The 27,232-nt window shown below is 37.1% G+C and overlaps 1 protein-coding gene and 1 long non-coding RNA gene across 3 annotated transcripts in view; one reads left to right on the top strand and one right to left on the bottom strand.

The window, feature by feature from the left end:
- The window catches only part of MTTP (microsomal triglyceride transfer protein), a 59,319-nt gene extending 34,139 nt beyond the window's left edge, over positions 1-25,180 (top strand). For both annotated transcript variants that reach the window (XM_063723545.1, XM_063723546.1), the window contains exons 9-18: positions 1,705-1,873; positions 2,742-2,849; positions 7,890-8,102; positions 9,898-10,109; positions 12,282-12,379; positions 12,468-12,589; positions 14,045-14,272; positions 20,108-20,232; positions 22,199-22,369; positions 23,852-25,180. In XM_063723545.1, the coding sequence (XP_063579615.1) occupies positions 1,705-1,873; positions 2,742-2,849; positions 7,890-8,102; positions 9,898-10,109; positions 12,282-12,379; positions 12,468-12,589; positions 14,045-14,272; positions 20,108-20,232; positions 22,199-22,369; positions 23,852-24,023 (1,618 nt within the window). In that variant the 3' untranslated portion in view covers positions 24,024-25,180. The remainder of the gene's footprint in view (positions 1-1,704; positions 1,874-2,741; positions 2,850-7,889; positions 8,103-9,897; positions 10,110-12,281; positions 12,380-12,467; positions 12,590-14,044; positions 14,273-20,107; positions 20,233-22,198; positions 22,370-23,851) is intronic.
- On the bottom strand, positions 185-27,232 carry LOC129059040 (uncharacterized). The gene is made up of 3 exons (XR_008524657.1): positions 27,076-27,232; positions 22,024-22,119; positions 185-248 (listed from the first exon to the last, which is right to left on the bottom strand). It is a non-coding gene; the product is annotated as an uncharacterized LOC129059040 (long non-coding RNA).

A 27,232-nucleotide genomic window follows, 5' to 3' on the forward strand; every position in this document is an offset into this window, starting at 1 on the left:
TTCCATGTTGGTCAGGGTGGTCTCAAACTCCTGACCTCAGGTGATCCACCCACCTCGGCCTCCCAAAGTGCTGGGATTACAGGCATGAGCCACCGCACATGGCCAAGGAAGTCTTTTATATTTGGCTTCTCTGAGCCTTACTTTCAACATCTGTAAAATAGGGATAATAATTCTTTCTACTTACTGTAGGATAGTGAGAGGCAGGGTGGTGGAATGTAACATTTCCCAAAGAGCCTATATGCTGTCTCCTGTAATTTGCAGGAAGATAACAGGTATGCAAAAAGGAAAAGATTCTGTGAGCAACTGAGTTTGTAAAACTGGATGAAACCTTGTTAATTTCTCTCTGTTGCAGAATTTTTTAGTATCTTTAATCAGATAATATTCTGGTAAGTTTTGAATATTTTCTAAAACACATGATCCTGAAAATCCCTTTTCTTAAAGCATTTTGTAAGACTAGTGTTAACATGGAAAACACTTTGAGAAACACCAATGTAATTAAGAAACCAGGGACCCCAGAGTCAGAAAAACCTAGGTTTCAATCCCAGCAATGCCATTTACCAGCTATGTGACCTTGAACAAATGACTAGGTATATCTGCGTCTGTTTCCTAGCATGTACAGGGGAATATTAATATTAAACTGACAGGGATGTTCAGTGGATTAAATGAGGTGGTAGTACTAATAACAGCTAATATTTATCAATCACTTACTATATGTCAAGCACTATTCTGAATGTTTTACAGAGATAACATAATTTAAACCTCCCAACAATCCTGAGGTAAATACTACTTTAGCTTCATTTTACAGATGAAGAACTTAAAGAGAGGTTAGACACATAAAATTTTTAGTACAGTGCTTGCACAATATAAACTCAATAAGTATTATGTCTTCTAGTTATCTAAGCTTAATTCACTAGTTTTTTGTTATGATTAAAATAGTACAAGTATATCATTTTTTAAAAGTATAAACTACTAAGCACATGTCATATGGTCTGTTGTGCTTATATAGATGTAGTATGTAATATTTACATACATGTGTTCATTAGTATGACAACTACTTTTAGAAGTTTTACCGTCCCAGGCTCAAAAAACCAAAGATTTTTGATGACTAGAATATATAACTAGAGTTTTCCTGTAGGGATTCCATTCTGTTCACACATATTCATTGTGGTTAAACATAGAACTATACTATGGTGTTTTTTTATTTTTAAAAAGAGGAAAACATTTCCCCTTGGATTTAAGGTTCAAGGATTTTCCATCAAACAATACTGCTTTAGTTCAATTAGGCACTTCTGAAATATGTGTGTTTGCAAAGCTAATTAAAGAAAGAGAATAAATCTGGGGACCCATAGCTTTTATGTATTACTCATATAGGAAAGAATTCGAACTTACTTTATAGTTGTATTTATATAATTTTTACTTACAAATCTCCAAATTATACTTGGCTTAGGTTAATATAGTAAAATTAGTTTGTATATTCTGAGTATACATTGTTTGAGTGAGAGAGAGGGGCGTTCAAGGAGAAAATTAAAATAAAATGGGGAGGGGTCTTTTTGAGAAAGTCTTAATCATTTTTTCATTTGTTCAAATTAAAAAAAAATCACTTCTTGAGAAAACTCAAACCAATAGAGACTCTGTGAATGGTAGAGATTTTTAAGTATTCCTTCCCCTAAACATTGATAACCATGATTATGCCTTTTTTTATAGACCTCAGCTGGTGGATGCTGTCACATCTGCTCAGACCTCAGACTCATTAGAAGCCATTTTGGACTTTTTGGATTTCAAAAGTGACACCAGCATTATCCTCCAGGAGAGGTTTCTCTATGCCTGTGGATTTGCTTCTCATCCCAATGAAGAACTCCTGAGAGCCCTCATTGTAAGTCAAATAGAAAATAAAGACCCTCAACTCCCATAAAACTTCTTAAGAATATTAACAGTAATTAAAACTTTCTTAGATCTGAATGAAGGCTATCAACTAGAGACTTCTGAGTATTCATATTCAAATTGGGGTATTTTCTATCCACTAATTATTAACTGTACAATAAATTATTTCAGTTAGTGCCTTATTCGCAATTTCAGTAAATGGTATTAACTATATGGAAATTTAAAGATTGTGTTCACCTATCATGTTATATAGCATAGGACAGAATTTCAGAGGGGAGAAATCTAGGTTAAGCTTCAGTAATCAATTTTACAAGATTTGTTTTGACTTCAGAAATTCTCATGATATTTAATACACCTACATTGAAGAGATACAGTTCTGCTGTTAAAGATTTATGTTGAAAACAAAAGCTAGACTTCTCTTGTGTCCAAGAATGTTATCTGTTTAATTGCACTTGTCTACCTATGATCTAGTGGAATAGTTCATAATCTTTACGGAAAATGTACCCATTGAGAATCTGATAAAAGTGATGAGGCCCCTTTCTACTCATACATAAAATTTTATAACCCTCCCCCCGACCTTTTTTTTTTTGTTTTGTTCATTGACCCCATGAATCCAATCCATAAACTTCCAGGGTTAAGAATTCCCTGTATCACAGGTTAAAAATCCCTGAAAAGGGCATTAACTCTTCAATTCAAAGCTAGATAGCAAATGTGTAAGTGTCTCAAAAGCAAAATTCTGAGTTTGCAATCTAGAAACATAAAAATACTTTCCCAAGTATGTATTTATTTTTTAACTAAAAGTGTTCCTTGGAAATATTTAAATGTCTTGGTAACCTATTTTATCCCTGTTTGGTTAATAGAGTAAGTTCAAAGGTTCTATTGGTAGCAGTGACATCAGAGAAACTGTTGTGATCATCATTGGGACACTTGTCAGAAAGTTGTGTCAGAACGAAGGCTGCAAACTCAAAGTAAGTGCAAATCCAATCTCATGTATTTCATCATTCTACACCGTCGTCCTATTTGATACTCACCATGCTGCCTACTATTGGCACTCCTAATTCTCTTTACTCTATTCTACTTACCTTATTTGCATAGCAATTTTTGCCATCTAACATATATTAAAATTCAGTCGTTTATTATGTTTATTGTATATTTCTATTTCACTAGAATGTAAGTTCCATGAAGAAATGGATCTCAGTTTTTTTCAACACCAATTGCTCACCAGTTCCTGGTACATAGATAATATTTAATAAAGACTTGCTAAAAAGTGAATAGTACAATAACCTCCCTACCCATATACTTTATTGAGTGCCCACTGTGTACTCAGTTTTAAATGGTGTGTATGATATACTTCTTGTTTTCAGAGAAATGTTAGACTCTAAGGCTATCTCCTAGAGTAGAACTTTGTATATAGTAAGTGTGGTTTCCAGTTTTAAGTTTTGATAGTAGGAATTTAGTTACTTCTAATCACAGAGAACTTTATATTTTATTTTCAATTTCATTTATCTAAAGCTTTTCCACTTGCCTGAGTGGATTATCAATTTTCATGTCTTTCTTATTAAAAAGCAAAAAGCAAAAACACTTTTTAAGTATAACTAAATATGTAAAACCAAAATAGATTAATGTCTAACACAGCCCATCTTTCTATAATGCAAATAAAGATGCTAAATATATAAAAACATAGTCTTTTTTTCTGTCCACATTATACAGCCAGTGTCCCATCAGCATTTTTTCTACCTCAGACAGCACTATATATCATTTTGCTTACTAAGTGCTTGCTATTAAAAATAGTAGGGAAAATGTTCTTGAAACCAAATGGTCCCAAAAGAGGCAAGCCAAAACTAGAATATACATTAAGTATGAAAAAGATCACTAAAAACCAGTAGTACTGAAAAGGCTTGAGTATTAACTTATTAAGTTCTGGCAGAAATTAAATTTATTATTTTTATATTAGGGAAGCATGACTTCTTATATTTTTCAATTTCCATAATTATTTGAGTAGTTGATTTACTTCAGCTATTTGTGTATTAAATATCTTGGCAAAAGATAAAACCCACATATCAAAAGATCTATTCAGCAGTATTTAATGAGCATCTACTGTGTACTAGGCATGATGCTAATCCTCAAATATAAAGATACATAAAATATTCTACCATCCTCAAAGAACTCCTAGTCTGTTTATCAAATATAAACAAATAAATAATATTGAAATATAAACAAAGTGCTCAGACAATACAGAAGATGCAGCAAAGTTTTCTGTTTGAGTGTGCTCGAGAAGTTTCCACCAAAATAACAATTTTTGCACTTAATCTAGAAGAGGTTTTTAAGTGAAGAGGTCAAAGTATGGAATGAAAGACATTCTAGGAGACATACAATAATGTATGAAAAGGCCCAAAGTCAAAATAGGCCTGGTATGCTTCGGAATAGTGAGAAATTCTGTGGGGTTGGAACATAAAATATGTATGTTTCTGGGGGCAGATAAGTGACAGTGGAGACACAGGAAAGATGGGAAAAAAGATGGAAGGTGAGCCAGATCTTCATTAATAACAAGCTAAGGAGTCTGGCCTTCATTCCACAGAAAGAAGAGAACAGTGAAGTCTTTAGGCAGATGAATGACATACTCAGATTTTTTATTAAGAAAGAAGCAAGATGTTGTGTGGACTGATTGTTTACTGGATTAGAGTTAGTGAGATCTGACTGGAAGCATTTGCAATAACCTAGGCAAGAATTAGTAAAGGTCTGAATTAATGTAGGGGCAGAGGGCTGAGAGGAGATAGATTCAAGGGCCACTTTATTTAGTGACTGATAAGATGTGGAAAATGAGAAAGAGATAAGAATCCAGGTGACTCTAAAGCTTTCAGTTGAGGTTACCAGGTGTATGGTGATGCCAACCACTTAAGTAAGGTTTATACCGCCTGGTTTGGGGGTGGGAGGAGAGTAGAGCTATTAGTTTGTTTCGGCCATGTTAAGTTCAAAATCCTTTGGGTCACCAGGCTCAGTTGTCCGACAGGCAGGTGTCCACATTCACCTGAAGCTCAGGAGAGAAGTTATGGTCAGAAATAGAGAGTGGCTGAAACCTTGAAAGAGACTGGGGTTACCTAGGAAAGTCATGTAGCATAAGGAAACAGAGCAAAGCATCAAATTTAAAGTTCTTCTGATAATGGACAGCCTGGTTCTCATCACATCTTTAAAATTCTCTTGAAGGTAGCTGCAAACCATCTACTATCACTGGCATTCAATTTTGTTAATGTTTTTGAGCAAACATTTTTTTTTCATCTTTGAGGATAATGAGATTTGGCCATAGTGAATTTACTACAGAACAACTGTAGTAAAGGTTCAGTTTTTCTTTTGAATTTTCCGCTGTGAAACACTCATCTACCTTTTGCCCAAATCAAAGAGATATATGAAAAGAAGGAAAGAAAATTATGTATTGTATTAAATAAGCACAAATTTAAGGTAGCTACTGGGCACACTATATGCATGCTGTGTAAAAGGAACCTGCCATTCTGTATAGTTCTATAGCCTTTTAGAACTTACTAGCATAAAAGCTACTGTCCTGTGACAGTCTGAATGGCAGCTAGACAAGTGCACAACCAGTACTATGCCACATGTTTCTTTTTTATGTTTGTCTTTTGCTTATGTTTTGACCTCCCGGCATCCTAATTCCTTATTTTCACTGAATTTGTACTTGAAAAATTTAAACCTACAGAAAAGTTGTAAGAATAGTACAATTCCATGAACACCCAGATATCTTTCATCTAGATTCATCAGTTAACGTATTTTCATCTTTGTTTTATCTCTTTCTGTCTAATTTTAGTTGAATAATTTGACAGTAAATTGCAGACATCTGACATTTTACCTCTAAATACTTTTACTTCTTATTACTTGAGTGCCATTGCAGCTAGTCTCTTACAATGAAAAAAATACATGTATTTACCAAATTGTGAGTTCCCACTGCTATCTCTAATTCTAATTCTAATTCAACACTACAGGGTTATTTTTTCCCTCATTTCATCATTATATTTTCCTTCTCCCACTGTGACAACTGTGGTTTTCGAGAACACCAATATATTGATTCACCTGCTCAATTCTAAAACATACACAATATATTTTTGGAATTGCTACACTGATATTACTACAGAAACAAACTAAGTAAAGTTCAAGACTTTTACATTCTTTTTGTCCTTAGAATATATTCCATCACATGTACACAAAGTTCTATGCTCAAAAGTTACTTGGATTAATTTTTTTTCATTCTCTTCTGTTTAGTCATATTATCAAGTTGATAGACATTTAGTTTCATTTGTTTCTGGTTAAATTGAATTTTGATAATTTTCCATCCTGTTGATTTAATTTTATTTCTTGAACATGTGAAATAGTAATGTGGTTCAAAAGGCAAAACTGTGTTTTAAAAGTATTAACAGAGAGGTCTCATCGCTTCTCGATGCTTTTCCCCCAATCTCACCTACTTCCTTTAGGTAAACAAAATCACTGATTAAAAAAAAATTTTCTTTCTATGTTTCTTTTTGCAACAGTAAACAGATGTTCACACATTTACATACTTTTTTGCACAAAATATATCATTCTATACATACTCTTTTTGTATCTTACATTTTTCACTTAACAATATATCATGAAAATATTGCCTACATAGAGATCTTTTTCACTCCTTTTGACAACTGCCTAGTACTCCGTTGTGTCTATGGACTATGTTTTATTTAACATCTCCTGTGAATGGTCATGTAAGTGGCTTCCACTATTTTGCTATTACAAATAATACTGAAGTGAAAAATCTCAGGCACAGATTTTTGCTATGGTTGAGATGTAGGCTCAGGGATAGAGTTGCTGGTCAAAAAGCAGTTCTGTTTGTTTTTCTCACATTATCTTCCATAGGAATTGTACCATTTTAGGCTTTCATCAGCAATTTATGAAAAGGCCTATTTCCCCATAGTCTCACCTACAAAATATGTTAGCAAACTTTTGAATTTTTCACCAGTTTGATAGTTGAGAAATGTCACTTCTCTGATTAAGTGTGATGTTTAGCATCTTTCCTTCTATTGGGAGCCTTTTGTTAATACTTCTCCACTCTTCCCCATATCATCCATTCTCCCCAACCCCATGTATGTGTGTGTGTGTGTGTGTATGTGTGTGTGTGTTTGTGTGTGCTTGTAGCCTAATTTCAGAGATTATGAATCTTGTGGATGAATTAGATCTTGAAACCCTTCACTTAAAAAAAATTTTTTTATCCTAGACTCTGTCATCCAAAGAATCTTTATTTTAAACATGAAACTGAAGCCTCTAAAACATATGTAGTGGCAAATATAAGACCAGAACCCAGATGTCCCTATTTCTAATTTGCTTTCCCATTAAACTATTAACTTACACTCAATCCCCCTTTTTCTCAGACTAGGACAAAAGAACTTTTCTGATTATAGAACATATTTGAAAAGTACCTTATAGTAAAGTACCTACCACATAGGAGGTACTAAAGAAATATTTTTTGAACTATATTGCAGCACTAATTAAATTTGGAATTAAGTGAAAACAAGCACTTTTAAAACATTTAGAGCCAGACCTTATGGTTGAGCTCTAAGAGGTCTCACCCAAGTTCTTACTTAAGGAAAGGTATATGGTGACACTAAGTCTCCATCTAATTGTTGCTTTAGCAATTCTGTGAATGAGCAGTTTTTTGAATAACCAGTCACAATGAAATTAAAAAGTGGCCTTATATATTCAAAATGTGTTCAAAACGAAATATGCCCATTGTTGATAATACTCGTTGCTTCTTAAGAATGTATTAGTATATGTATTTTTATTTTTAAAAAGCACAACAACTTTATCAGGCTTTACTTGTTTGCTTTTATTCCACTGTGTGCCTCAGTCAAGCAACCAATGCAAAACTTTGTAAAACTGTAGGTTGCTTTCTTGGACCCAAGAATAAAGGCAGTTTTGCCCAAGTCTTCTTCAATGTATGGTCATGCATATATCTAAGGTATATGATTTTTCAGGCAGTAGTGGAAGCTAAGAAGTTAATCCTGGGAGGACTTGAAAAAGCAGAGAAAAAAGAGGACACCAGGATGTATCTGCTGGCTTTGAAGAATGCCCTGCTTCCAGAAGGCATCCCAAGTCTTCTGAAGTATGCAGAAGCAGGAGAAGGGCCCATCAGCCACCTCGCTACCACTGCTCTCCAGAGATATGATCTCCCTTTCATAACTGATGAGGTAAAATCTCCAAGAATATTTGCAACATTTACAGAAGAAAAAAAAAAGCATACTGAACATGAGTCAAATGCAAATTCTGCTCAAGTCACTCTATATTTTCCCCAAATAGTCTTCTCTCCTGCTTAAAAATAACTCTTAAATTGCATTTGAGGCTATTCTAAATATCCTCACAGGGTAACGTCCTATATCCTGAAGCATAAATATTGAAGCATATTCTCTTATTTTAAGAAACAAATTCTTTTTTGAAATATATGTACTTTTATAAGTTTTAAGATGCTGTTACATTTTTCAATACTGAAATATCCTGGTTTAAGTATAACTTTGTTTGTTACTACAACTACATTTTTCAGGAAGCCATCTAAATTAAACCTTTGTTAGGGCAGAGAATGTCTATAAATCTCAAGATAAACCATCTGCCGAGAATGGTGTTTCCAGTTTGTAGCTAAGCACCTTCCCACCAGTTTTGTGTTGAAGTTGGTGGCTGCAAATCATGACGGTTAGGGGCACAGGCTTTTGAGAAAGACAGACCTACATATAAACTCTGGCTCTGTCCTTCCCTGGTTGTTTGTTCTTGGGTGACTTATTTAACATCTACATATCTGAGAGCAAAGCCAAGATTTGAGGGAGTTAGTAAAAGGTAAAGGGAAATGAAATTAAAGAAATATTTATAAATGCTTAATATAGATCCTTACACATTGAATATCTTTAGACAGTTCTAATAATCAATGAAGTTACTTGCTATGGAATGCAATTATTTTGGCATGTTTTCTTCGATGCTAATGTTTTGTTTAGAAAACAAAAGGATCCTAATGTAACCTACAGACTTTGGGTAATAATGAAGTGCCAGGTAGGTTTATTGAATGTAAGAGATGTACCACTGAGGTGCAGGTTGTTGATACAAGGGGAGATTGTGCGTGTGTAGGGTTAAAATGTGTGTGGGAACTCTCTGTACTTTCCACTCAATTTTGCTGTGAACCTAAACTGCTCTTTAAAAAGTCTATTAATTAAAAAAAGAGAGATGGGAAGATTCTGAGGTACTTCATTGTAAGGAAACATTACTTCATATAACTACCTCCCCAGAGCCCCATTGCCATGTAGTATCCTTAAAATTCTATATTAGTTAGGTAACACCAGGTTATGCTGCAATAACAAATGTCCCTCAAAATCTCAGCAATTTGTTAAAAGTTTATTTCTCAGCCAGGCATGGCGGCTGACACCTGTAATCCCAACACTTTGGAAGGCCAAGGCAGATGGATCACGAGGTCAGGAATTTGAGACCAGACTGGCCAACATAGTGAAACCCCATCTCTACTAAAAATACAAAAATCAGCTGGGCATGGTGGCACACGCCTCTAGTCACAGCTACTTGGGAGGCTGAGGCAGGAGAATCACTTGAACCTGGGAGGCAGAGGTTGCAGTGAGCCGAGATTGTGCCACTGCACTCCAGCCTGGGCAACAAAGCGAGACTCTGCCTCAAAAAAAATGTTTATTTCTCATGCTATGCCTAATGTGCATAAGGAAGTATGTGGTCTGAAGTTCACTACAGTCATGGAAGAAAGAGATGGAGAAAGCCACCAGCTCTTAATGGCCTCAGCCTAGAAGTGATCCTCATAGATTCTGTCCATGGCCCATTAGCCAGAACTAGTCACATGGCCCCCACCAAATCACAAAGGAATCTGGGAAATGTAGTAACACATGTATATTTTTATGAACACTCACTATTCCTGCTATTCCTGCTGAAATATCCATTAAAAAAAATCTAGATGTGCACTAAGTTTGAACATCTTATGAACAGGTGAAGAAGACCTTGAACAGAATATACCACCAAAACCGTAAAGTACACGAAAAGACTGTGCGCACTACTGCGGCTGCTATCATTTTAAATAACAATCCATCCTACATGGACGTCAAGAACATCCTGCTGTCTATTGGGGAGCTTCCCCAAGAGATGAATAAATACATGCTTGCCATTGTTCAAGACATCCTACGTTTTGAAATGCCTGCAAGGTATAATACATTGCACATGTCTCTCTGTGTATTCAAGCTTATTTGTGTGTTCATGGGGTACCCATGTAGCTAATAATAATGATGTGGTCATTATGCAGGGTTACATTGCATAAAACAAAAGAGTGCCAGATTTCCCATAATAGGGCTATTTAGGGGGCCAGATGAAACAACTTCACTTTGGCACTATGAGTCCATGAGTGGGAACTCTGGGTATAATTTTTACTAGGGATGTCTTGTTCAGTCTGGCAAGTGTATATTGCCAAATGTTTTAAAAGCTAACTGCATTTTCAGCAGGATTTTAAAAATAAGTACAACAAAACAATGTAAATTCTTACCAAATGGTTTTCATTGTAACATTTCAAGTGTTAGGAATTTTTGAAGCCTCATTTATCACAGATCAAATAAATTTCCCATTTAAGTTTAAAATCTTAGGCACGGCCCACATTTTAAGATGATTCAAAATTTAAAGAGTGCAATCAGTAGAGTTCATCACTCTATAACTCTTGCTGAATTAACTTCCTTCCAGTTACCAAGTCTGTCCTCCCAAATGCAAAGTGGATCCCCCAAGGTGCCTCCTCCCTGGAATTAGAGTGTCAGAGAAGGAAGTTTCATTTTTCCTGAGTTACATGCAGAACACTACCCCCAGGAAAGATCAGATTTAAGCATTCACCACAGAGATTGGAAGGGTGGAAAATAAAGAGAAAGAAAATGAGAAAAGACAGCATTAAAAGGTTGAAAGAAAGAGAAACAAGGACTAAGACTGAAGGAAGACGTAAGAAACAGGGGTGTGAGTAGAACAGAGATAACAGCAAGACATTCAGGAAAGAGCAATGGAGCAGGTGAGCGAGCGAGAAAAGAAGCCAAATCTCTCTGCAGTCATGTATTTCTAGTTGAACGCATTTAGCTTCTCCATTTCTTTGTTTGCTTTTATGAGACCCTGTGAAGGAGATCCTGGGTGTACTTGCTGCCTTTGTCTTATGGCTCTAGCATTTCAGGGAACCGGAAAGAGGAGACAGTGGGGTAGAGAACAGACTAGAAATTGTGAGGAAAATATCACCAACATTATGATTCAGAATCTCAAAGCCAAAAACATTAGAGTGAGGAGGAACACTAAAGGCTCCCTTGCTTGGTATCTGTCCACTGCAGGGCTGTAGTCTCCCAGCAGGTGGTATTCAGACTTTGCTTCCCTCTCCCGATGACAGGAAGCTCACCATCTTTGAGGGAACTTGTGCCAGTGTTGTTCAGAGACTCTCACCATTATGTCTTTGTATAACCTGGAATCTTCCTATTGGCTCTGGTTTTATCCCAGGAGCAAAGCAAAATACGTCTAGTCATTTATCCACAAGAAGACCCTTTGAATATCTGAGGATAGCTGTCATAACCCTCCTCATCTTTGCTTCTCTAGGCTAAAATCTTATAACCTAGTGATATTGGAGGGGAAACCTCTCAGGATGCCATTGCCTCCCCTCAATTATTTTCTACCTTAGACCTAGGACCAGATTTCTATAGTTGATTATTTTGATGTTTTGCTGTGTTGTCATAATGTTGCTATTACTGAAATGATTAATGTTATGTAATCAGAAATGAATATCTTAACACTAATTACTTAGACAAGATGGACGCAATGGGGTAAGGATTAAGACTTACTCCAGAGGAGACAATGATTTCTATATGGGTTTTACTGAGCTGTTTCTGTAATTGGAAACTTCACAGATGTAGAAGAAATACTGGAAATGTACTGTTGTATGTCATTAGTGAGAGAGACTATTAGGGAATGCAGAAAAACATTTAAAGAAATATCGTGCAATCTCCCCAGTTTGGCACAATTTTCCTTTAAGTGTATGCACTATTAAACAATAAAACCATGACGAATCAAAGAATTTTGCCATGCCTGAAATGTGTCTACTAGTCAACTTAAGCCACCTCAAAGCTGGACACCCTTGCCTTGCTGTCATTTTGATACCAAACTAAATTTCAAATATCTGAGTAATGAAGGGGCTAGCCCTAATCCTGATGCTACCACGCCAGCTGGCACTGCCCTGGCTCTTGGAAAGGCATGAAGAAAATTTGGCTTCCTCTTTTTTCCACTGAGGATTTTTTTTTTTCCAAATTTGACTTGGGAAACAGTCATTACAATGAATGTGCAGCTTTTTTTTCCCTCATATGTTGCAGCAAAATTGTCCGTCGAGTTCTGAAGGAAATGGTCGCTCACAATTATGACCGTTTCTCCAGGAGTGGATCTTCTTCTGCCTACACTGGCTACATAGAACGTATGTACACCAAAAAGAGGTTCTTCCGTACCCCACAACTTAGCATTGCTGGAACTGCTATTAAATTACAGTTATTGTGTGTCATCAGGTAGTCCCCGTTCGGCATCTACTTACAGCCTAGACATTCTCTACTCGGGTTCTGGCATTCTAAGGAGAAGTAACCTGAACATCTTTCAGTACATTGGGAAGGCTGGTCTTCACGGTAGTCAGGTAACTCACTTTTCATGGATTTTTCTTAATAAAGTATGCAAGAAATCAGGCTGAGGTAAAATAAAACATATATACTATGGGTAATGCTATAGAATGTATGAGTTAATGGTGGCTTCTGTCGTATTTTGCCCATGATTCCCTTATCTGTAAGAGGCTGTATGGTTTACAGTCACTCAGAGAAAGTTTCAAATATGAACTTGAAACCTAAGTAATTTGATCCATTGAACTTGACAAATGTCCATGTCTTTTCAAAGGTGCACATATTCACAAAACTGAAATTGTGCCAATATTTCTCACATAAACGTTTAAAAATAATATTTTATTTTTATTCACAGATATATTTCTTAGCCTCCTCTCACCTCCAAGTATTTAATTCTAGAATATGTTTTCCTTTTCTGGGTGTTTCTATGAAGAGATTGATTCCCATAATAAAACCCTTCATGATAGAATATGACACTCTAAAGAGTCAATCTATATTTCTCCAACACTGCTAGAAGAGAAAAGAATAAAATGTAGGCATTCAACAGCTGGCTGACTTCCATCCCTTTAGTGTTATCCAAGTTGAGGTGATGGTCTATAAAGACTTCCTAATAATGACATGTACTTTCTTTTTGGTTTCTATGTACATCAAATTATAACCTTGTAAATACAGCCATTTAAGTTTTTAAAATGATCCAATGCTATAAAAACTTGAGTTTTTATCAATCTTATATTACTATACTTTTTGTTAGTTCTGTAGTCAGAATACTATGCCTTTCTGTCCTGAGGAATCACAATCTGTTTTCTGATATGTACTTTGAAATGCAAAACACCCAGGGGTTAAAGGGCTGGGTATGGAGGACAGAAAATATGTAGGATTCCTATTTGTTGTGGAAATAAGTGTGTTAGCCCCCTCATGGTGTTTATCGACTTTTTTTTTTTTTTTGGCTAGGGGGAAAAATTTGACATGGAATGGGGTGAGTCATGGCTTAGAGAATACCATGTCCTCACATAGCAGCAGCCTTAGAATGACTCCGCCAACACCTTTCCATCTACTTTTAGATGCTCTGTGAGACAGCTGATGCATTGCATATGACAGTCCTGGAAAGACTAAGAGTCTGTAGGATGACATTATAAAATAGAAAGCTCATGGTCTTCATAGTCAGACAGAAGGGGTATGGGTCCTGCCTCTGACATTTATTAGCTGAGTAAACTTGAGACTTTTTTTGCTTCATCTACAAAATGGGTAATATCATATGTACTTCAAAGAGTGGTTGTGAGAATTAAATGAAAAACTAACCCACCTTATATTCAGGCATAGAGGTTTTTGTCTGTTTTAGTTTTTGTTTTCAGCTGTTGCAAATATTTTAAGTTTTTGGCCCCTTGAGAAGTTCTAGCTGCAGCTCAGAAGCTTCACCATTATTTACAGAGCAGGCAGGGAGCTTGCGTCATGAACATTATATTGATTTTATCCAGGTGGTTATTGAAGCCCAAGGACTGGAAGCCTTAATCGCAGCCACCCCTGACGAGGGAGAGGAGAACCTTGACTCCTATGCTGGTATGTCAGCCATCCTCTTTGATGTTCAGCTCAGACCTGTCACCTTTTTCAATGGATACAGTGATTTGATGTCCAAAATGCTGTCAGCATCTGGCGACCCTGTCAGTGTGGTGAAAGGACTTATTCTGCTAATAGATCATTCTCAGGTAATTCGTTCAGTCTGTGAGTATTTATTGAGTCCCTAAAATATGCCAGGCACGTTTTAAATATGCTTAGTTCTTGGAGGATACAAGACAAAATTGTGCCCATCTTGGAGCTCATATTCCAAGCACTTGGCCCTCTTGGTATTGTTCCCCTTTCTCCTTTACTACAGATATGTTATAATTTTATTTATTAGATGATTAATAAGTGCCTTTAATTTGAGGCAAAGAGAAAATGTTGATGCTAACAGAAACAAGAAAGGTTAGGACACAACAGAATAGAGCTACCACTGTCTCCTCACTTGGCTTTCTCAGGCACGAGGGCTTAGGTGATATTTATCCTGAAGGCAGGAGCTGAACTATGTGGCCTTATAAGTCACTGATGACATTTGTAATGACAATGATGATGAAGATGCATACAGTGCATCATTTTGACCCTGCCAAATTAGCAGAGGCACAAGCAGCCACGGCCATGAGCCACATGCAAGAAATCATGAAGACTCTTTGCCCAAAATGCTCATGTACATAAAATCTTAGAAAGATGTGTTCATTCTTAGAGTATAGGAGTACTTTCATTCTCTAGAGCCACATTCTTCAAAATGGTTTTCAATTTTTGTGGACCGAAATCTTATGATACTATACCAAAAAATGACAATACTATCTTTGGTGCAGTAAGATTTAAGTGGCCAAGATACTGTGGGATGGAGATGGTCTGCCTAATTAGATTTTCTGAAAAACGGAAGCGGGTTAATCTGAATAACCTTTGAGTTTGAATGTTTGGTGCTTAAAATTTTTCTTTAATAGTTTGATTTATTTTCTGCTTCACTAAGCATAGCAACATAAAAAATGATATATTTGCTAAATAAAATCTTATAAGGAATCAAAGTGATCACTGTGTACTCTAATTCATACTTATTATATTGAGAATATATAATGAGATTGAAATAAAAATTTACAGATGATTGGATTGACTTGTAAAGTTTACTTTATTGTTTTAATACATTAATGGATAATAGCCTACGTTTGAATTTTGCCTCCATAACCTTCTTGCTATGTGCTCTTGGGCAGTTACTTAATAGTCTTAAGCCACAATTTCATACTAGTAAAGTGAGGTACCTGGAACAGGTGGTCTGAAGATTTTATCAGCTTTTTTGTTTGCCAGATAATTTGAGGATTCTGATTTGTTAGGTTCTGGTTATGAAATCATAGATTTTAAGGGCTGGGAGATATCTTAGATATTAGACTGTATTAAAACTCCTCCAAAACCTCATTATTTGGGATTAAATAGTGTTAATTTTCTATCTTTCTTGTTCCTCATATCAGCTCAGGATAGCTGTATATAACAAAAACAAAAGCAATTTAGAGTGGCTTAACTAAATAGTTTCACCTTTATAGTGTAACAAACATTTGGAAGTAGGTGGTCCAGGGTTAATATGGAAACCTTAAGATATCATCAGAATCCCAGCTGCCTTCCTTCAGCTCAGCCATTCTTACTTGTGACTTTTGACCTCATGCTTGTCACCTTGTGATTATCAGATGGCTGCTCCACTTCCAGCACCACTTCCTCATTCCAAGAAGGAAGAAGGGAAGGATAAGAGGTCACAGAGTCTGACTCTTTTTCAAGAATTGTTTGGAATCCCTGTCTAGGTTTTGGACCAAAACGGTGTTACATGGCTATTTCTAGCTGAGAGGGAAGCTTTTGAACATAGTTTTTCAATGGGTGTCTGAACAAAATTGTTTTTGTCAATACAAATGTAGAAAGGACAAAGAGCAGTGTGTCTTGTATCCCTTAATCCTCAAGTCACACATGAAAAAAACAGTTCTCAAATTATATCAGAATTTTACATTGCACAATTCCAGTTTTAATGAAAGAATCATCTAAAGGCAGCATAAGTACTGAAAAGGTAGTCCACGTTTTAAGACACAGAGGACAGCTCAACACCACCTGTATGTGCTTAGCTACCCATAAACAATGCCTGAGGATTTGAATCGGGGTGTAAAACCACGAGGAGTAATCTAGACCTGGGTCAGCAAACTTGTTCTGTAAAGGGTAGAAAGTAAATATTTTACGCTTTGCAGGCCACATGGTCTCTGTTGCAGCCACTCAATTCTGTTACTGTAGAGTGAAGACAGCCATCAGCAATACATTAACAAATGGGTATGGCTGTGTTCCAATAAAATTTTATGTAGAAAAATAGCCAGTGGGCCAGACTTGCCTGCTGGCCATAGTTTGCCAATCCCTGATCTAGATTATCTTGTACAGTTTTTTATTCACTAAGCTAGGGCAGCTAAGGCAAGGCATATTCTATGAGAAAGATTGCCCCCTAGCTATTAAACATAGCCCAGTGTCTGTGTGTCAGGTTGGAATATTTGGCAGATCTGAGTTTATTATACAAATTAAGCTGTCTGAGGCCCCCTGGCTCTGCAGAGCACTCTAGTAATGCCATCCTAGCTTCAGAGGCACATACCACTCTAGGTCAAGTGCTGACACTGAAGGAAATGTTGGCAGTGGGCAGCCCATCACAGCCACCAGGGCAGATGGAATTACTCTGTGCTTGCTCACACTTTCTCTCTTCAGCTAATTGGATTACTCTTCAGAGAAAGATGTCTGATAAAGTCAGTTTAATAAGGGGATCCTCTTTAGCCAGTAAAGAACATATTTCCCTAAATGGAAGCAACAGGATGAGTTGTCAAAATGTCAGCATCTGAGCTATAAGAAACACTTATGGGACCAAGAGGATCAAAGCGGTCACATTAGCTACAAAGTTCTAATATCTTTTTCCTCTAGTTCATAGGAAAGAATCTAAATAAATATGCACTCTGGGCCAAACAAGGACATAAACTTATGCTCTCTCTCTCTCTCGTTTTTTTATTTTTTGCAATATTTCTTAGAACAGGCTTTCTTGTACACCAGGAGACAAAAGAGAGGTATGAGTTTGTGATAGCCATGAATATTAGTAGAAAAGTCTTCACCCAGGCCAGGTGCAGTGGCTCACGCCTGTAATCCCAGCACTTTGGGTGGCCAAGGCAGGTGGATCCCTTGAGATCAGAAGTTTGAGACCAGGCTGGGCAACATGGTGAAACCCCAGATATACAAAAAATAAAAAAATTAGCTGGGCATAGTGGGGTATGCCTGTAGTCCCAGCTACTCAGGAGGCTGAGGTGGGGGTGAGAGGATTGCTTGAGCCCAGCAGGTTGAGGCTGGTGTGACCCATGATCACACCACTGCACTCCAGCCTGGGTGACAGAGCAAGACCCCATCTCAAAGAAAGAAAGAAAAGAAACGTCTTCACCCTAGAGACAATTGGAGTGTTTATTCTGCCTTCATGTGTAGCCTCTGAGCCTGATTTTTCCTTTCAATCTTAAGATATAATGCCTACCACGGAAGATTGGTATGAGGATTAAATGAGACACCAAAGCTTTGCAGAGCTTTGGGCACACAGTAGGTGCTCAAAACCCGTTAGTTCCAATTACTTTATACTGCTTAAAAATTAGCACCATGTGGCTTAGTCCCTTTCAAAAAGGAAAGAGTGCTTTGTTTTTCTGCAGGGGTCAGTGGTTTATTTTTATAAGGGGGCCCAAGAAAATTCCTCTTTGCACATGCATTCTTCTATTGTCCCTTTGTGTAAAGAAGGAGAATTTTCCCAGAAATCCAAGGCACTCCTCATAACCCACCTTGCAATGGAAATGCTCTCTCCCCACAAAAGGTGCATTGTCTAACAGCCATGAAATGGCCTTTTCCATGGCACTTGGTGTATTTTGCCTTCCATTTAATATATGGTTGGTGGGAAGGCCAAGATCCACATCACAGGCCTCTGCTGGACTGGGTGGATGAACAAGATTATAATTTTCAAATTAGGAAGAGAGAGAAAGACGCAAAGAAAGGAATACTTCTGAGGTGAGGCACACCATAGCTTTCATTTGGAAACAATCATGTTTGGAGTACACATACAGAACTCTCATATTTTGGTCCCATAGTTCACAGGCATAGGTGAAAATGTGGGCATGACTATTGTGTTTTCTTCAGGATAATTTGTGTCTATCACGTTAGTTATAATGCCTGAGACAACCCCTTCATCCCATGCAGCCATATTTTGTTCTATATCAAATGTCTCTTTAAGTATCCTTAGGGCTATCTCCTAATGTGTCCTGAGCATGGCACTGAGAATCTCATGCTTCCATCAAAGAGTGTCCTTCAGACTGAAAGTAGCTTCATGCCACAACCGTACTTTTTTAGTACACCTGGTTGTAAACCGAGTCCTTTGCCTGGGGTTTCCTGTGACCTTTTTTTGGAAAGTGAAGAGAACTCAGGGAGATCAACACAATCCTTGCTAGAAAGTGAAATCATGGCAGTTATAGCTGGCAAATGCATGGCTTGTTTGGTCTGAGTAGGGCAGTTACATAAAGAAGTTAGTCATTCTGCCAGTTGCCAGGAATTTAAGATCTTTGGAGGAATATCAAAATTAAGGATACTGAGTCTTTATCTCAAAATCATTATCACTTCCAACACTGTCCCCAGGCAATCTGATTCCAATCCAGCTAAAAAGTTTTGTGCCAACATCACCTCAACTAATGTACGTGAAAAAAAAAATGCAAGACTTAAAGGCTAAATGCAGGCAAACAGCACAAAACAATGGGCTTCAGACAACCACAGAATTACTCAGGATGGGCCATGTTTGTAAATAATTACTGTCCCTCTGAAAAATGCTATTGAGTTCACGTTGAACTTGATTGTTAACTCAGTGTAATTTCAAATGTCAAACAGCAGGGTATTAGGCTTAGTTAAATTGCTTTGCCTTCTTTTTCTAGTTGGATGTAGGCAATTCCTGGAACTTGTGTACAGTTGGCATCTCTGTAACCGCTGGTTCCTCATAAAATTCAACCAACCTCAGATCAAAAATATTTGGAAAAAAAACACCAAGCAATAAAATATAGCAAAACGACAGTATATATTCATACAATTTTTAAAATACAGCATAACAGCAACATAGCATTTACATTGTATTAGATATTATAAGTAATCTAGAGATGATTTAAAGTGTATGGGAGGATGGGTGTAGGTTACATGCAAATACTATGCCTTTTTATATAAGGGACTTGAGCACCCTTGGATTTTGTTATACTCAGGGCTGGGCAAAGGTAGTCCTATAACCAGTTCTCCTTGGATACTAACACACAAACACACTCCACTGGGAGTTTTAAATCTTGTCTGTTATTTTCTAGCAGGATGCAGTTGACTGTATTTGACACAGCACATAACTAGAGAAGTGCTGAAGGACCTCAAGAGACACCTGATCCAAACCTCCTCCCCTCTCTTCCCTGGACAAAAAGCCACAGCTAGATTTCTGATGGAGATGACTTCATTTTCTTTAGTTCAAAAGTTTCCAAATTTAGGTGGATCAGAATCATACAAGGTCTTGTTAAAACATAGACTGCTAGACTCCATCCTCAGAGTTTCTAATTTAGTAGGTGTGAAGGGGAGCTGATAATCTGTACTTCAAACCAGTTCCCAGGCAATGCTGATGCTGTTGTTCACAGAAACACACTTTGAGAACCATTGTTCCTTTCAAAGTGTAGCAATGATTGAAGGAAAACATCCTTCTTAATTGGCACTTCATCACTCTGGTACTTTAATTGACTAATTAATTTAGCAAATCAGCAGAGTCTACTTCTGGTGCTTAAAATTGGGACAGCATGTTTCCAAGCCTAGAGAAAGACTCCAACATCAACACAACTCAAATGGAATTATCTACAGCAGGAGGTCAAATGTGCCATTGGAAAGGGGGTTAACTAAATTGTACTTATTATTTTTATAACTATTATTATGCTTTTTTCTTCTAGGAACTTCAGTTGCAATCTGGACTAAAAGCCAATATAGAGGTCCAGGGTGGTCTAGCTATTGATATTTCAGGTGCAATGGAGTTTAGCTTGTGGTATCGTGAGTCTAAAACCCGAGTGAAAAATAGGTAAGTGTTTATGCATTATACATTTATGAATTACATATAAGACTATATGCAGAGAACTTCAGAAATATGTTTTTGGAATTAACCTTCTGACTTTTCAAAATCTATGCTTTCTATTTGTAATTATAAAATGATAGAGTTGGAAGTGATCATAGGAAACTATTCTGTCCATACCTTCTTAAGAGCAGGTCAGTACCTAATATGACTCAGCCAAGAATTTTCCTGCTTTTAAAGACGTACATAGACAGGATGCCCTGTGAATCAGATGGTTCATCTTCTTTTGGTATTCCACCAAGAGAAGAAATTTCACTTTAAGGTAAACTTTCCTCTTCTGTTGTCTTCAGTGGGGAAAAATAAAATAGATAATTTCATCTGTGCAGAAACTAACTACTAAATGTTAGGAGTCCTTAAGTCTTTTCATCAGCATTCCTTTATCTAAATAAAATACTCTAAGCTCCTTTAACTTTTCTAATCTACCTGTGAGATTTAATGAAAGTGTTTTACTTTGAACATAAAACAATGTCTGTGAACTAGTGTGAAGATGAAAATTATTAGTTTTCTGTTTGTTACAGAATTTTTAAAAAGGAAATAGAAATGCAACTAATTTTAATTTTTTGACATTTAAAAACACATTCAGGCAAAAGTGAGATACGTGATAAAATCAAATTTTTGATTCATCTTGAACTATGGATGAAGGAACTGAGAGCAATCAAACAGTAGCACATTTAATGTGAAGTGTGACCAACAGTGTTACTAAAAGGAACCACAGAATGCAAAATGACACTGGTCATCAAAGGGTTCACAATATAACTTAGGGCTTCCCACATAATCAGTCATCTTTCACCTCTTTCCAAAGTACTTTCTAGACAGAAGTTTTTCCAAATGAAATGGAATTGAATTCTTTGCAAAGAGAAATCAACAACAGCAACAACAACAAAAAGTAATTTGGATTTTTTTAAAAAGTACACAGTATCCTTAAGAATCTACCATTATCCATATTGTAACCAATCTGTCTTCCATTTCCACTTGTTCATTTGAAAAAATATCTTTTAAATCTTTGCTGAATATAGGACATCAGAAGGTACTCTAAGTGATTCAGGGATTAAAACGACCTCTGACCTATTTTTACACTGATCATAACAGCAGCAGGGGTTTTAATTTGCACAGCAAAAATTAGTATCCCTGTCAAAACATATGGGCATAGAACTCTGATTTAATTATGAAAGTAATTTCTCACAGTTTGATTTAAAGTCCACAATTCAATTACAGTAGAAGTAAGTCTTCTATTGAAATTATTTATCCTCTTCATTATTATCCAGAGCACATTCCCCAGCCAATGCAATCTGTTTATCCAGTTATCTAGAGCATCATTAAAGGACCCATCACATTTTTCCTCCTGGGACCTACTGTACATGCCCCACTGTAAGAATCATTTTTTGTAACACAATATTTTTTTCAAATATCTTGGCAATCAAGGGCTTACGCCTCTAGAGACTCTTTGGAGAAGGTAATGAAATGGAATTAAAATAGCTGCCTAGAAGCCAACGGAGAGATAGTTAACAAAAAACTATAAGCATCGATTGTCTTCTTGGTGAGTTTAGACTCCATTGTAATATAACTTGGGTATTTCTGACCTGCTGAGAGACTGGGTTCCAAGAATGTTTTTATTTTGGTATTTGTTATGCCCATACAAAACAATGTAGTATCTCACAGACACTCCCCACATCTGCAACTGAAGGCAGGGGAGAGCTCAGGGGAACGGCAAACCTTCCCTGCCCAATATCTGAGACTCACCAGGCCCTGGTTACCAGCAGAACTCTAAGCACATCCAGGTCACCTCTGAATCCCTTAAGTGTTTCCTTCCAGTCACTGGCATCATATGTTCAGACCCTGTTAAAGTTATAGCTGTTAGTCCAATTCCATTAAATATAATATGAACAGGTTTTTTCTTTTTTTCTCAAATGTTTAGGGTGACTGTGGTAATAACCACTGACATCACAGTGGACTCCTCTTTTGTGAAAGCTGGACTGGAAACCAGTACAGAAACAGAAGCAGGCCTGGAGTTTATCTCCACAGTGCAGTTTTCTCAGTACCCATTCTTAGTTTGCATGCAGATGGACAAGGATGAAGCTCCATTCAGGTAAGATGCAGCGTTCAGGTCATGTTCCAGGACCGTCCCCAGTGCACCAGGAACTTGCATTCAGTTTAGAACATTCAGTTTCAGAATTAAAAGGATTCTGTTTAATTCAGTTTCAGAATTAAAAGGTTTCTACTGTTTGGTAGAAACCCAGGGAAAGATGAATTTTCTTTAAATGAGTAGAAGAATAATTGATAAGGCCAAAAAAAGTCAGTTTCTGGGATACTAAAAAAATCTAATGACTAGTTCATTTGATTCTGGAGATAGTATCATATTCTAATCCAGAAACAATTTATCAAGGAAAGAAAGGCCTATGATTTACCATAGGAGTTGCCACATAGTTTCATAAAAAAAAATCAGATACACATTTACTGTCTGGTATCTTCACAATAAACTGCTGGACAAAAGATTTCAAATGAAACAGCTGGCAATCCATTTACCATCTTTAAGGGCCAAAATGAATTCGTAATTATTAAGTATTCCATATAGCAGCAACTTGACCCTGTTTAAATTTTGGCTCAAGTTTCAGAGTTGGGATTCTGATTTTTTTTAAATAATGCTTTTGGTAAGATTGTTAGTGTTTTAAAATACAAAGATATAATTTCCATGTAACATTTATGCTGTGTCATTTGAATTTTGTAACCATTATTTGTAACAATACTATCACATAGAGCTAGAATGCCTTGGGTCTAGGTAGCACTGACCCTTTCATAATAGTTGACCTACGGTAACCATAAGGGTCATTTGTACAGTTAAAACAGCAAGCCACATCTTACATCATCTCCTTTTTTAAGTAGGCCAAAATTGAGCACCTTCATTATTTTCCTGACATTTCATGATTCATATTAAAAAATGCATCGATTATATAAAAGTAAACATGAGTAGGTTGTATTTTCACAGAATAAAAGATTGTGCATTATAGTTAAACTATTAAGCTGTCACTAACCTACATTAACTTATATCTAGAATAAACCTCCACAAATGCATTTTAAAATCCCCAACCTTCTAATGGTTGAAATGCAGTGACCACCAACCCACCCACATGATTAATTGGTTCCACATTTGCCTTGGGCCAGAGCTCTTAGAATGTTTCTCTGTCCGCATTCTCTGCTTAAATCCAGCTGGGCTTGCCTGTTACTCAAAAGGAGAGTGCTCCCAAGGTGGGGCTTCTGGAATGAAGGGTGAGACACAGCATGGCCTGCAAAGCTTAACAGCATCACCAAAAAGCTGAAATGAATTTAGTCTTTCATTCTAGAAAAATGTATGGCAGGACTCCCATATCCCAGGCATTTGAAGTGTTTCTGTTGATGTAAAAAGAAATGAGAAGAAAATCACCCATTCATGGAGTAGCCTTTGACACTCATATCCTTTCTGAAATTGCTTTGGAACAAGAAACTTCAAGTATACACTCAGTAACTTGGCTGGAGAGGTATAGGGTGACTTAACTGTGTGTGTAATTCTGTTGTTGTTGCTGTTGTTGTACAGGCAATTTGAGAAAAAGTACGAAAGGCTGTCCACAGGCAGAGGTTATGTCTCCCAGAAAAGAAAAGAAAGCATATTAGCAGGATGTGAATTCCCGCTCCATCAAGAGAACTCGGAGATGTGCAAAGTGGTGTTTGCCCCTCAGCCGGATAGTACTTCCAGCGGATGGTTTTGAAACTGACCTGTGATATTTTGCTTGAATTTGTCTCCCCGAAAGGGACACAATGTGGCATGACTAAGTACTTGCTCTCTGAGAGCACAGCGTTTACATATTTACCTGTATTTAAGATTTTTGTAAAAAGCTACAAAAAACTGCAGTTTGATCAAATTTGGGTATACGCAGTATGGTACCCACAGTGTCATTCTGAATCATCATGTGACACTTTCAACAACGTTCTTAGTTTACTTATACCTCTCTCAAATCCCATTTGGTACAGTCAGAATAGTTATTCTCTAAGAGGAAACTAGTGTTTGTTAAAAACAAAAACAAAAACAAAACCACTCAAGGAGAACCCAATTTTGTTTCAACAATTTTTGATCAATATATATGAAGCCCTTGATAGGACTTCCTTAAGCATGATGGGAAAACCAAACATGTTCCCTAGTCAGAAAAAAAAAAAAAAGTAAGTAAGACACAAACAAACCATTTTTTTTTTCTCTGTTTTTGGAGTTGGGGGCCTGGGGAGAAGGGACAAGACTTTTAAAAGACTTTTGTTAGCCAACTTCAAGAATTAATATTTATGTCTCTGTTATTGTTAGTTTTAAGCCTTAAGGTAGAAGGCACATAGAAATAACATCTCATCTTTCTGCTGACCATTTTAGTGAGGTTGTTCCAAAGACATTCAGGTCTCTACCTCCAGCCCTGCAAAAATATTGGACTTAGCACAGAGGAATCAGGAAAATTAATTTCAGAAACTCCACTTGATTTTTCTTTTGCTGTGTCTTTTTGAGACTGTAATGTGGTACACTGTCCTCTAAGGGACATTCTCATATATTAATCATTTTATCTCACCTTTTTGGGGGTGACAGCTCTAGTTCATTTAACTGTAATCTGCACAATAGCTAGGATGACTAAGAGAACATTGCTTCAGGAAACTGGTGGATTTGGATTTCCAAAATATGAAATAAGGAAAAAAAGTCTTTGTATGAATTAAAAGATCCATGTTGAACATTTGCAAATATTTATTAATAAACAGATGTGGTGATAAACCCAAAACAAATGACAGGTGCTTATTTTCCACTAAACACAGACACATGACATGAAAGTTTAGCTAGCCCACTATTTGTTGTAAATTAAAAACGAAGTGTGATAAAATAAATATGTAGAAATCATATTGAATTCCTTTTGTCTTTCATTACTTCCAACACCATATTTCTCATTCCTGCCATTTTCTGAGCCTAGACACATACACAGCTAAGCCTCTGCAGCAATACAGGTCAGGCCAGTTTCTCTAGATGGGAGACCAGACCCATTTGAAAAACGGGCCACTGAAAATATCAGCAGTCAGAACCTCTTAAGGACCTGTGAGCTTGAAAACATGCCATAACCCCAGTTTTCATAAAGCTCTGGACTGGCCCCTTCACTGTCATGTTACTAAAAAGGAAGAAAGGAATCAGAAACTAAGGTGGTGGGTGGAACATGGTACGTGGTAGCATCAGCCTTGGGGAAACCACTCTGTAAAGATACTGACGTTGCAGGGAAAGTGAGTTGGTCTAGGGCACTAAGCTGAAGATGTTGTGGACTCAGGCCCTTCAGCCCTGTAAGGTTTAACAAATCACAGCCACCTCTGCAAAATGTAATCATTTACTTAACAGTGATGACTGTGGTGTCCTGAATGTTAGTGTTTTGCCATTTCCCAACTGTTTACCGGGCTGCTGAGCCAAGTATCTGCCCACCCAGTGGAGAATGGATGATCCTGAGCAACTCTAACATGCTCCAAAGAAACAAGAAAGCAGCAGCATAGGACAAACAGTAACTCCTTTGCAGATAAACAGGATAGAAAATGAAGAGGGGTAGAGTGATAGTCCACATTTGGAAATAAGATATTGGAGCCAGAAAAATAACTTTAAACCTCATTTGCAGTCCTCTAGTTCTGACTACTTCACCATTATAAATGTCAGCATACAGACACATTTGTCTTCTGAAAAGACATCTATTTCGGAATTGTATAGCCCCCTAATGTGAATCTCCAGGCCTCTGTCCAGTCAGATCTTTCCTGCAAGCCTTAAGATTAGCCTGGCTTCTTTTCTTCTGTGAAGTGTTATTGTCATTCCCTAGCTCATGTTGCAGTCCTGCCTGTGACAAGTTGCTCCCTGCTTCTCTAAACTGACCACCTTCAAGTAAGTATTAAAGCTAACACTTACTGAGTTCCTATTATATGTATTATATGTATTATAGGTATTTTGAAGCATTTTCCATACATTAATTTAATCTTCATAAAAACTATATTTAACAGGTAGCATTATTTCCATATGATAGATCAGCACTAAGAGAAATATAATATGAGTCACATAAGTAATTTGGAATTTCTAGTAGCCACATTAAAAATGTAAACCAAAACAGGCGAAGTAAACTGTAATAATATATTTTATTTAACCCAAAATATCCAAAGTATTATCGTATCAGTATGTAAGTAATATAAAAATTATTAATGGGAAGCTTTACTTTTGTGGGGAAGATTAGATCTTCAAAATGTGGTATATATCTTGTATATAAAGTGCATTTCAGTTTGAATGAGACACATTTCAAGTGTTCAGTAGGTGCATGTGGCTAGAAGCTGTTGTATTGAATAGTACAATACTGGGCACACAAGACATTTAATTTGCCCCACAGAAGACACTTTCTCACTTAGAAAGTGAAAGAACCAGGACTCAAATATAAATAGTTTCACCTCAGAACCTGCTCTCTCAACCCATTATAGGATGTTTCCCACATGCTTTTGGTTTTAAACATTTGCTGCCAAACGAATACAGGCAGTAGGTTATGAAAATGAGAAACATGTGACAGTAGCAATAAAGCTAAGAGTTGTTGCCGTTTCTTTTTTTTTGAGACAGTCTTGCTCGGTCGCCCAGGCTGGAGTGCAGCGGCGCAATCTCGGCTCACCGCAACCTCTTCCTCCCAGGTTCACGCCATTCTCCCACCTCAGCCTCTCGAGTAGCTGGCACTGCAGGCGCCCGCCATCATGCCTGGCTAATTTTTTGTATTTTTAGTAGAGACAGGGTCTCACCGTGTTAGCCAGGATGGTCTCGATCTCCTGACCTCATGATCTGCCCGCCTTGGCCTCCCAAAGTGCTGGGATTACTGGTGTAAGCCACCGCCCCTGGCGGAGTTGTTGCCCTTTCTCTGTGGTCGTTCAGTCTCCTCCTCTGATGGAATCAGAAGCC

Source organism: Pongo abelii, chromosome 3, assembly GCF_028885655.2.
Source record: "Pongo abelii isolate AG06213 chromosome 3, NHGRI_mPonAbe1-v2.0_pri, whole genome shotgun sequence".
NCBI lineage: Eukaryota > Metazoa > Chordata > Mammalia > Primates > Hominidae > Pongo > Pongo abelii.